At 37.0% G+C, this 12230-nt stretch overlaps 1 protein-coding gene across 2 annotated transcripts in view; it reads left to right on the top strand.

The window, feature by feature from the left end:
• Positions 1–219: 219 nt before the first annotated feature.
• The window catches only part of LAMA1 (laminin subunit alpha 1), a 207847-nt gene continuing 195836 nt past the window's right edge, over positions 220–12230 (top strand). Inside the window, exon 1 of one of the 2 annotated variants that reach the window (XM_074201152.1) lies at positions 220–388. In XM_074201152.1, the coding sequence (XP_074057253.1) occupies positions 313–388 (76 nt within the window). In that variant the 5' untranslated portion in view covers positions 220–312. Of the gene's footprint in view, positions 389–614; positions 808–12230 lie in introns of those variants that run through there. The other variant, XM_074201153.1, reaches the window with a different exon arrangement.

Here is a 12230-nt window from a genome sequence, read left to right as displayed (position 1 = left end):
GTTGAAGACTCACATGGTCAGGCCCCTGGGAAACAGGGGCTAGTGGGAAATTTCGGTCCCTAAGTGTCTGGGGTGGGGGTGGGGGGGGAGACTGAGGATTGGGATGGTTGAAAACCTTTTTTGTGAATCAAGAGGAGGGGACTGGGCCCCGGTAAGGAGGGGGTGGGGACGGAGAGGGGAGGGGTTTTCCGGGCCCTGGGGAGTGGGAAAGCCAGAAGAGTTTCGCACTCCAACCAAGGAGAGAGGCGGCATCTTTTCTTCTTCCCGGGAGATAGAAGCTCCGCTGGCTGGCTGCAGGAGGCAGTGGGGAAAATGCTTCGCTGCTGCAGCCGGGGACTGATCGCGGCAGCGCTGCTGCTGTGGACCTCCGGGCTGTGCCAGCAGAGAGGTGAGCCCCACTGTGCCCGGCTGTGGTCCCAATCCCGAGGGGCTGCTCTGGAGAGGGGGTAGTCCAGGGGCTTGAGAGCTCTGCCCCTCTTTCAGGCTCCAAACGTGGGGCTTTACTTCTTTGGCTGCGTGGAAGAGCAATTCTCTTGGGAACAGATGATGCTCCAGGGTGTCAGGTTAGGGAGACCCAACCGCAGTCTTCAGTAGAAAACCCCAGAGGGCTCTTCTGACTCGTGGGCTGCTGGCACTGGGAGCGGGAGGGTGGTCTGCGGGCGCCCGGTCCCTGGGAGTCGCCTGCAGTCAGTCACCTTTCCCGGAACCGGAGTCCTTGTTTGGAGATAAATTTCTTAGAAAACTTTTGCACTCACTGCCCAACTTTGGAGTTAGCCCGACTCTGCTGAGGCACTCCTTGGAAGCAAGGTTGTGTATTTTCCTTGGGTAGAGTGCTGAAGGAGGGAGCTGTAGTTGGAAGGGGGGGGATAAAAGAAGGGAGACAGCCCAGTTGGCACTGGCCGACTTTACAATTCCCAAGGCTCCTGCTTGGAAGGTTTTTTTGTTGTGCAATTGTTGAACTGAAGGTGGGGGGTGGGCTTCGTTGCTAAACCTCGGGCAATGCTGTTCCCTGCCCCCGCCCCTGCGCCCGGGAATGAATGGGGAGGAATTCTCCTGCTAGTTTCTCATTGTCTGGCTCTAGGAAGTCAAACCGGGTGCCCTCTCCCCTCTCCCCTCTCTCCCCTCTCCCCTCTCTCCTTCTCCCGCCTTCAGCACTGGAGGGCTTTGCTCAGCCTCTATTGCCGGGTCTGGTCTGCGGGTCTCCTCTGCCTGGAGGAATGGATGGAGCGGGGGAAGCCCGGGGGTCTCCCTCCTCTGAGCTGCTTCTCTAGAGGGGAATGGGCCAGCACCGCCTCGGGCAGATGGCGTCCGAGCGGACAGATGTTCCCCTTTGGTCTTTGTGCAACCTTCCAAGTGGCCAAACCGGCTCCCCCCCACCAGTGGGCTGGGAGGGAGCGCGCGCGAGGCACTGGTCACTCCGGAAGCTGGGAATCAGGGCTCTGAATTCCTTGCACTAGATTTTTGCCTCCCAGATAGGAGGCCTCCTGGTTCCAAGGTTGTTCAAAAACTGGACAGCCCTGTAGTGCTTATCTGTAGCCTTCTCCCCAGTCTTAGAGAGGTCACTCTGCCCCAAACGCCTTAAATCTGCACAATTTCTCGTTGCCCAGGCGCAGTTAGGTAAAGTTAATCTGGGCACTGCACCTCGCAGGAGGTTGCGAATATTTGTTGATTAAATAAACAAATGGACGGTCAACAATACATACAATCGGATTTCCCCCCACAAACACAAATTCCTTTGAAACACTTAATCAAGTCAAATAGAGCAGGAGAATTTATTGTAATTAGTTAATCCCAATAGGTCTGAGACTATATTGCGATCTTTCTGTTACATTTAATTTCACGGAACAGAGTAAAGAGATGTCAGCATTTAATGACACTAATGTTCGACTCACTTTGAATCTAGACATGGCATATTAGCAATTAAGTATCAATTACTTTATTGGTAACTGTAGTCACTAGAACAATAAATGCTTAATATTTTTAAGATCTGTAATTTCTAGGTGTCAGTACTTCTATAATAATGTGTACAAAAGATGAGTTTTTTTAAAACCCACATAAACAATCTGTAACAATTTCTGATTGCACAATGATAAATGTACATCGAGTCTACCCCAGCCCCACAACAATGATCAGTGGATTACTTGGGAAAGCTTGGAACTTCCCTGATTTCTTAGATCCAGAAGAGAGAGAGAGAAGAATAAATAGCAGCTTTTGGATCTCTGGGTAACCATGCCATCACATATTTGTGATATGGTAGAAGGTATATTGTCAATTCTGCCCCAGGGTTCCCTTCTTCTGCAACTTTACCAACCATTTGGGCCAGTATTTAAATTCTCCTGTCTATTATCCGTAGTTAATCAAATATACAGATGGAAAAGGATAGAAATAGATGAGTATTAAACTACTGCTCAAACAGATTTGCACTTGGTTTAGCTATCTTCTTATCCAAAACATTCTTCGAAAATGATCATTGTACCACAAAATGGGGATTGTTAGGAGTTTTCTATGCTCTACTCTTTCTATGCTCTACCTCTTTAAATCAGCTAAAAGGAAACTTGTAACTATGGTATATTATTTCATTCCCACTATAATTATGAATGAATGTATGAAGTGTATCTGATTAAGTGCTAAGAGGGACTTATCTTTCTAATAAAAGACAGTATTATTATACTCACAACCATGGCAATCACATTCAAAGGTTAGGTTGCGAGCTATTCTGTGACATTTTTTTCCTACAAGAGCATGAGTCCAAGGCAGGACAGATTTTCAAATATCTGAAGAAACTCTTTAAATTCTTGGTGAGTATTAAAAAGACATTATGCTTTTAGTAATTTAAATAGTATTAAATATGATAAACATGAAAGATGTGTACTTTATTTTGAAAAGAAATTTTTTCTCTTTTCTGTAATTTTATTCTCAAAGTAAATGCCCACAGAAAATTTTTATCTTAGCAGTTGAAAACAAGAATGTGTTATGTGATTGTTACTAACATCACATTCATATGCCAGACTTTAACCTCTTCCTCCTCCCCCCATTTTTCTAGATATTAAATGCAAAGGCTACATCTATAATAATTAATATTGTATGTTTGAGAATTTGAATAGAGTAAGACATGGAATATTTTTAACAAAAGATTTACCATATTTGTCACTTTTAGAGTTGAGTTGAATTAGAAAGCATATCATGAAATGCTTATAGTATAGTTGAAACCAACTTAGTTGACAATGCAGCTAGCATTGTCAATCTTTAATATTTTATGCCAATTATTTTCCATCTTTGTCATATTTTATGTTCTCAGAATCTAACTTCAAAACTTTGTACACAAATAAGGGATTTCTATAAATGAATTTCAAAATATCTTCTTCTTCCAAGCTAAACCATCTGCCTGAAACTCTTTTCATCTTGAGAACCCTTTCTGATTCTTCATTGAAATAATTCAACATCCTACTTCCTTTATATGAAACCATCCCTTATATTGTAAGATGACCTCTTGCTATCCATATATACCCTTTAATTACTACCCATTTACTTATATGCAATGTTAAATTACATTCATTCAGTATTTATACTTTTAAAGATGATGAATTGTCTTGCATAACTTATCTGTTTAAATGAGCCAGGTCTTGACTGTTGGAGTAGTTTTTCTAATCCCTTTGGAATGAGGAACAACCAAGCATTGTTTGATTTTGTAACCAATCATTGTTTGATTTTATAATGTTCATTTCTTCCTACAAGTTCTGTAGCAGTAGAAATAATAATAATAATAATAATAATAATAATAATGGCTAGCTTTGCTCTAAATACATTTTTTATTTGATCCTCATAACAGCTCAGTATGTCAGATGGCATAATTTTTTTAAGCAAAATAAAATTTACAGAAGCATTTCTTTTATATTAGAAAAAGAAAAAAAAAGTTGAGAATTAGTTTGCAACAGAATTCGTCAGTACCTTTTCAAAAAAAATAATCAACCACTCTTGGACAACAGGATACTTAAAATACTCTAGATAAATTAAGGGGTTAAGTTATGTGGGGACAGATAATTACATTCATTTTGCTTGAATCCTTATTTAACCCACTCAACTTTATCTTCATTGCCCAGAGATATTGTTGAATGAATTAGGTAATCTGTAAATACATGTGCTTTATTATAATATACTCTCATAAGGTGCATGTATAAATTATTTACATACTTGTAAATATTAATAATTATTTAGTATAATATTCATCTAAAGACAGCTTCATAAATACAAATATTTGTAAAAAATGAATTAATGGAGAAAAACGTAGTGAAAGGTAATTCATTTCAATTCATACATGTGAGTTCTTTTGAAACAGACCTGTCTGGAAATTATTTCTACTGAAAATTCCTTGGTGCATTTGGATTTATCTAATTTGTGTCTTATTTGTGTGGCAAGTGATAGTCTCTAGGTAACCATTTAAAGGCACTAAAGCCTTTGTTTTGATAAAGGCAGTTTCTGCAGACCCCTTTTTAGATGAGTTTAAGGGTTTTTTTTTGACCTTCTCCTTTGTTTGGAGCCTGGGGAAATACAATAGGGTCAGTGAGATTTCCAATCTGTCTGCTGGATAACATTCTTGTCAAGGTAAGCATTCCTCTATCTCTAAGAGTTAATCCAGGAGGCATCCAAGGGATAGCTGAGAACTAAAAACACACAGGGGCTGCAAATAGGTTCATCTTTTGGGGGAGGTGGGGTGAGGGGGAGGAAAAAATTATTTGGAGTTCACTTTACTTTTTAAATTATCTGCCTTCTGAACTCAAAGGCAAAACTGCTTAAATTATTATGCCAGATTTTTTATTCATATATTATTGATGGAGATGTCATACTTCATCAATGAATGAGTATTTATAGGAAGTGACTTTTTCACTTTCCAAAGTATTTCCTGCATTTCTATCTGTTACTCCTTATTTCCTGCCAGCAGTTCAGGAAATTCTCTAAAACAATAGTAAATGTTAAAAGATGCTTCAACTTAACAGTTTCTTTTTTTTCTTTACTTAGAAAAATGATTGTCTTTTCCTTCATTTGACACAATTCCTATTTCAGTGATATAATTGTGCCTGTACAATGACATTTTCCCAATCTTCTTTTTTCCACTGGGATTCAACTTGCATATGGCTGCTATACTAATCTTGCTAAAACACTCATTTCAAAGTGTCAGACCTCTAGATTGGAACCTCAAATGGATCCTTGTCACCACTAACCTATCTAACCTTATTTTCAATAATACTTCAATATAAACCCCAGAGAGAGACATTCATGAAATTTCCTCTCATGTACTCTTTCCTAGACAGCCTTCAAGGTTCATATCACATTCTACTTCCAACAAGTTTTACTTTAGTAATCCTGTCTATAATGATCTCCAACCCTTTACTAAATTCTTATTGTACTTATGATAAGTGGGATATTCTATCTAGCCAAATCCTTTCTTTTTTTCCCTCTGCTGTTAGCTGTCTCTCTTAGGTTGCTTTTTCATGATTCTGTGATTTTTCTTCCTGTGAGTACTTTTTCAAATGAGATCAGAAATGTGTAGAGCACTTTGTAAAACTTAAAGTGATACATAGGTGTAGCATTATTATTTTCCTCCACTGTAGATCCCAATCTATCTATAAGTTAGAAAAGCAGGTGATTTTATAGAGTTGCAGGGCCATAACATTAATAACCTTATTGTTGGATCTCCAAATTGTCCTTAAATGACAAACATACATTCCCGTATAGCTGGTTTCCAAAGCTAGACAAAAGCTAGAGCGTTTGTACCATTGACATAATCTTTCAGTAACCAGGATAACCTCCATGGCATAGTAAGACCCTGGAAGGGGACATTAGGGTAGTTCAAATCCAAAGGTTCCCAAAGGGCAAAAATCAGAGAGCTTACCTATATTTTTGGATATAGGTATTTTTTATTTGTTTTTTTTTCTTCTCTTATACTTTTCTTCCACTGTATTCAATATAATCCAGTTTACATTACTGATTCAAATAAACAAATGATAAAAATTATTCAAGCCATTATACACAATATCATGACTTAGTTGGACAACGTATAGTACCCTAAAAAAATTTATAAAATATACAGTCAAATTGAAACAAACATAGTTTCATGCTACTATTAACTGATTCCCGTTTCAATTCTTACATTATCTTTTCTAGGTACCTCTTGTTTGTAACAAAAAAGTTTGTATACTCTTTTGTTGTCACGACTTTATAAGAAATATTTTATTAATCTAAATTTAAGCATTTTCCTGCTTAGAAAACTGAGAATCTCCTCATACTCTTAGACATCTCTCTAAAAGTCATTTTGGTGTCATTTTTTTATAGAATACTTAAATAAGAAAAATTTCAGATCATGATGAAAAAGCTAACATTTAGAAGAAAAATTCAGTTAACAATCTGCTTCATGAAATAGCATAGTAGTCATGCAAATTTTGGAGAATAATTTTCCTGAATAATGCTAACACTCTTTATCCAACCCCTTTAAGGATTCTCTTTTCCAACTGGTCAATCAATACCTTCCTAACTTCCATTAAGTGGAAGTAATCCAAGAAATTTCCACCTTTTTTAAGTGAATCTTTACTTAAATTCCTTTAGGGTATGAGGAAACAACTACTTATTTCTCTTATCTATCTGGGATAGGGAGTCAGATTCCTTCCTGGTCTGATCAAAGAGAGAAGAACAGGATATTGTGTCAGAATTGATAAATATTGAAGAGGTTTTACTTACAGATTAGTCCAAAGGTTTAAGACTAGAATTATTTCAAAAATATTTTTAATATTTTTTTAAAGAGGATATAGGGGTAGGGCAGAGTGTTGTGTTTTTGTTTCTTTCTCTATATCAGTACTCCATTTTTTGTCTTCAAGTTTTTAAGATCAGAAGTGGGAAAGTATGGCATATCTAGGTTCTGACTTCTGCCTTTCTTTCTCTCTCTCTCTCTCTCTCTCTCTCTCTCTCTCTCTCTCTCTCTCTCTCTCTCTCTCAGAGAGAAAGAACTGTGAATCTCTTTCTCTACAGAAGGGTGTCCATGATTGTTCTTTGGTTGTTTACTGTTTTTCTGATAGGGGATGGAATCCTGGAGTAGAAAAAGGACCTCAAAATTATCCAGTTCTACTCCAAAGCATGAAACTCTCTCTTTAAAGTATTCCCAATATGGGTCCATTCAGCTTCTACTTGAAGAATTCTAGTGATGGGGAGCTCACTACCCACACCCACAAATGCCTGTGTGTCTCACCTTTATATTTTAGAGTCACTATGTTAGAGAATATTTCATTATATTGTGTCAAAATTCCCTTCATTGTAACTTCTACACATTAGGACCACCATTGGTACTGATCTTTTCCTCTAGGACCAAAGAGAACAACTCTAATAAGTATTCCACAAGACAATTCTTCAGATATTTAAAGATAACTATTGTATCCTATTCTGTCTTTTTCTTGAACAGATCCTTAGGTAGCAAGATTTTTTTTTTATTAAAAATTTTTAATTGGGGTGGCTAGGTGGTGCAGTGGATAGAGCACTGGCCCTGGAGTCAGGAGTACCTGAGTTCAAATCTGGCCTCAGACATTTAATAATTACCTAGCTGAGTGGCCTTGGGCAAGCCACTTAACCCCACTGCCTTGCACAAAAACCTAAAAAAAAATGTAATAGAAAAAAAAATTTTCTCTTCCTTTTACTCACCTCTTTGGGGGAAAAAAAGAAGGAAGGAAGGAACTGTAACAAATATGACTAGTCAAACTAAATAGATTCTTGCATTGACCATGTCCCAAAAAAAGGTCTCCATCTGTACTTCAAACACCTACTTCATGGGTACTCTGGTATCATATTTAGTCATTGCATTGATCAGAATTCTTACATCTTCAAAAGTTGTTTGTTTTTGCAGTCTTATTGCCTATTATTCCCCTGATTCTATTCTGTATCAATACATACAAATCATCTCAGTTTTCTCTGAATCTCTGCCTTTCATCTTTTCTTTCTCACCACATTATTCTGTTACATTCACATATGTCATGACTTGTTCTATTTCCCAATTGATGGATGCTCCTTAGTCACCACTTTAGAAAAATAACCAGCTATCCATATTTTTGTACATGTGGAAATGCCAAAATTTTGAAGGTTATTACCAAATAACCTCAAATCCTTATAATTATTATCAATATGACTATACTTAAGTCATATCTTGTCTGGGTTTTATATTCCTCATCAGTAAAATGAGGGAGATCAGATTAGCTGGCTTCTTTAAGTCTCTTCTAGCTCAAAATGTATGATCCTATGACAATCTATAAATTAGATCAAGACATTCATCTATTAGGTGAAACAACTGGATTGAGGGATTTCTCAGCTCCTTAATTGCCTGACAATTTAACTAAATTGGACTTTGAACTGGGTGTGTTTTGCTTCAGCCCTAAAACACTGATTTTATTATCTAGAAATTAATTCCTAGCTTTGATGTCTGCTTTTGATTTTGCTCTTCTAAAAGCAAAAGTGAATAAATTTCTAGTGAGTGTGAGAAATTCCCAAAGACTTATTACTACATTAATTTATTGCAATCATTTGCAAATATCTACTTCTAGGGCACTTGGATGATCCCTGTTATTAACTTGCTTCTGTGATACAGAAAAATCCAGCACCCTCAAAAAAAACCACTTGTTGATAAATTGTTTTGTACATTTTCACCTAAAATGGAGCTATTAAAAAAGATTTGACATGCTTCCCACATTGCCTTATACACACACACACACACACACACACGTACACACACACACACACACACACACACACACACACACACACACACACATACACATACACACGTTGTTCATTTCTGGTAGAACAGGTGCTCTGCTTCAGGCATACTGTCCTGAGGCATGCTTATACTTTTAGTGACAGTAGTAGAGAATTTATGTTGCAGTTGGATTTTTGTTCTATTAAAAATCCCTTAATTGATAATTCATTAAAAAGATCAATCTATAACAGACTGCCTTCTGTGAGCGGGTAGGGGAATGGAAGCAAAATTAGGGGAAAAATTATAAAACTCAAAATAAATAAAATCTTTCTTAAAAAAAAGAAAAGATCAGTCTATTTTTTAGAAGTACAAACCTAAAAATTAATTTTTGAATGATGTATATCAGGATTACAGTAGATCCTTCTCCAAGCAATCAATCAACAATCAACAATCAAAGTCTATTCTGTGCTTTGTATTAGATGTTCAAAATATGTAGAATGAAATAATCCAAACTTCCAAGGAATTTATACTCTAAAGAATCTTTTATTTGTTGAATAATTTTCATGAATTCTAAGGTATGTCTAACTTTAGGTAGGAGGTGAGTCCTGAAAAAATTATATACAAGTTTGTTGTTCACAGAATCAGAGGTTCAGAGTTAATAACTATTTCAGTAAGTGGTTATTTTTTTGGCAGTGTTGGATTTCTCTGTATTATAGAAGTAAGTTAGTAAAAGGGTTCTCCTTTTCTTCCCCCTTCTCCATCTTTTCTCCCTCTCCTCCTCCTCCTACTCATCTTGTTCTTCTTCTTTTCTTCTTCTTCTCTTCTTTTTCTTCTACTTCCACTTCTTCTCCTCCTCTTCCTTGTTCTCCTCCTCCTCCTCCTCCTCCTTCTTCTTCTTCTATTTCCACTTCTCCTTCTCCTCCTCCTTCTTTCTCCTTCTTCTTTCTTCTTCTTCTTCTTCTTCTTCTTCTATTTCCACTTATTCTCCTTCTCCTCCTTCTCCTTCTTTCTTCTTCTTTCTTCTTCTTCTTCTTCTTCTTCTTCTTCTTCTTCTTCTTCTTCTTCTTCTATTTCCACTTCTTCTCCTTCTCCTTCCTTCTCCTTCTTTCTTCTTCTTCTTCTTCTTCTTCTTCTTCTTCTTCTTCTTCTTCTTCTTCTTCTTCTTCTTCTTCTTCTTCTTCTTCTATTTCCACTCCTTCTCCTTCTTTCTTCTTCTTCTTCTTCTTTCTTCTTCTTCTTCTGCTATTTCCACTTCTTCTCCTTCTCCTCCTTTTCCTTCTTTCTTCTTCTTCTTTCTTCTTCTTCTTCTTCTCCTTCTTCTTCTATTTCCACTTCTTCTCCTCCTTCTCCTTCTTTCTTCTTTCTTCTTCTTCTTCTTCTTCTTCTTCTTCTTCTTCTTCTATTTCCACTTCTTCTCCTTCTCCTCCTTCTCCTTCTTTCTTCTTCTTTCTTCTTCTTTCTTCTTCTTCTTCTTCTTCTTCTTCTTCTTCTTCTATTTCCACTTCTTCTCCTTCTCCTCCTTCTCCTTCTTTCTTCTTCTTCTTCTTTCTTCTTTTCTTCTTCTTCTTCTTCTATTTCCACTTCTTCTCCTTCTCCTTCTCCTTCTTTCTTCTTCTTCTTCTTCTTTCTTCTTCTTCTTCTTCTTCTATTTCCACTTCTTCTCCTTTTCCTCCTTTTCCTTCTTTCTTCTTCTTTCTTCTTCTTCTTCTTCTTCTTCTTCTTCTTCTTCTATTTCCACTTCTTCTCCTCCTTCTCCTTCTTTCTTCTTTCTTCTTCTTCTTCTTCTTCTTCTTCTTCTTCTTCTTCTTCTATTTCCACTTCTCCTTCTTTCTTCTTCTTTCTTCTTCTTCTTCTATTTCCACTTCCTCTTCTCCTTCTCCTTCTTTCTTCTTCTTCTTCTTCTTCTTCTTCTTCTTCTTCTTCTTCTTCTTCTTCTTCTTCTATTTCCACTTCTTCTTCTCCTCCTCCTCCTTCTCCTTCTCCTTCTCCTCCTCCTTCTTCTTTCTTCTTCTTCCTCCTCCTTCTTTCTTCTTCTCCTTCTCCTCTTCCTCATCTTACCTCTTTTCCTTTCTTCCTCCCCTTGCCTGACCCAGACATTTCTCAATGTAGGTTGAAGGTCATATTGCTGTTGTTCTTTTATTGCCATCTCAACAGGAGCTGATTCATTGAATGTCTATTTCTACTGTATTTTAATTTTGTCTTTTATAGGAGTTAAATATGTTCATAAGATCCTATATTTAGAACTGAGGGGAACTGAGGTTATCTAGTGTGATGTCCTCAATTTATCTGTAAGGACCCTGAATTCCAGAAAGGTTGTGACTTGCCTATTGTTATAGTGTCCATAATTGATGGCACTAGGATTTTAATCCAGGGATTCTGAGTCCTACTTCAAGTCTATCACTCTTTGTACTGTTCCACATGATTATCCAGCAATCCTAACCTCAAACCCCAGATAATTTTCACAGCCTATAGTTTGCCTGGTTAATCTCTTCATGTTGTACTTGAGAAGTTGATTTTTGGATGCAGGTGTTAACAAAATCATTTCAAATGAATTAATATTATATATGTATCTATGAACACTTCTAGGGAAGGAAATGACAAACCATACCAGAATCTTTGCCAAGTAAACTTCAGTAGAGTCAAGAACAGTTGGACACAACTGAAATAACTGAACAACAAAAATGTATGCTATAAAATTTTAATAACTATTTAAAGTAATTTTGAAAAAAAGAGAACAGCAATTCAGTATTTTATATGTGAGGTTATAAGAGATTTTCATTTATATAATAAATACTCAATTATCTAGTTTCCAGGCAAAAGGAGATCTAAAATCAGTTCAAACAAGTCAGTGCAACCCATTGCTTCCTCTCCTTTTCTTTCTTTTCATCCCTCCTCCAATACTTGAATATATCAATGTCAGGACTGTGATTGGTAATGGTTGCTTTGGTTTGAATGATAGACTCAAAGTCCACAAAGCGGAATGAGAACCAAGCAAGTAACTCTAGAGAACTTCTCCTGTGTGGTGTAAATTGCAAAAAAAAAAGAGAAACCTAACTTGAGGAGAATAAAAGATTTATTGATGAGAATAGAAAAAAGAGAAGAGATAGAAGTGATGGAGGTGATAAAAGTGGAATGAGAATAGGACAAGGGGAAGTTTGGTGAATTTAAGTTTGACTACAGATAAATGGAAGAATTCACCTATCCACCAAATACAAGACTTTGTTTACATCTATGTTGTCTAGTTTGCTTGAAGTGATGTAAGTGCAGCTTGCAGTAGAATGCAAATTGAAGGTCCAAAGGTTTTTTTTTTAAATTTCTATTAAAAGAAAATTAGCAGGCAATATATATCTTTCATTAAAAAAAAAACTCAACCTTGGTGTGTTCAGAGAGTCTAATTGCCAAAGGATTGACCACCAGGTGATGATATCTTTTGAGCAGTTCTGGCTGCTCATTAAATTGTCCATTAAACCTAAAAGGAACCTTAGGGATTTTTTGGTCTGGA

Source organism: Macrotis lagotis, chromosome X (assembly GCF_037893015.1).
Source record: "Macrotis lagotis isolate mMagLag1 chromosome X, bilby.v1.9.chrom.fasta, whole genome shotgun sequence".
Taxonomy (NCBI): domain Eukaryota; kingdom Metazoa; phylum Chordata; class Mammalia; order Peramelemorphia; family Peramelidae; genus Macrotis; species Macrotis lagotis.
Note: the sequence above shows the minus strand (reverse complement) of the source record. Positions and strands in the feature narration are given on the sequence as shown.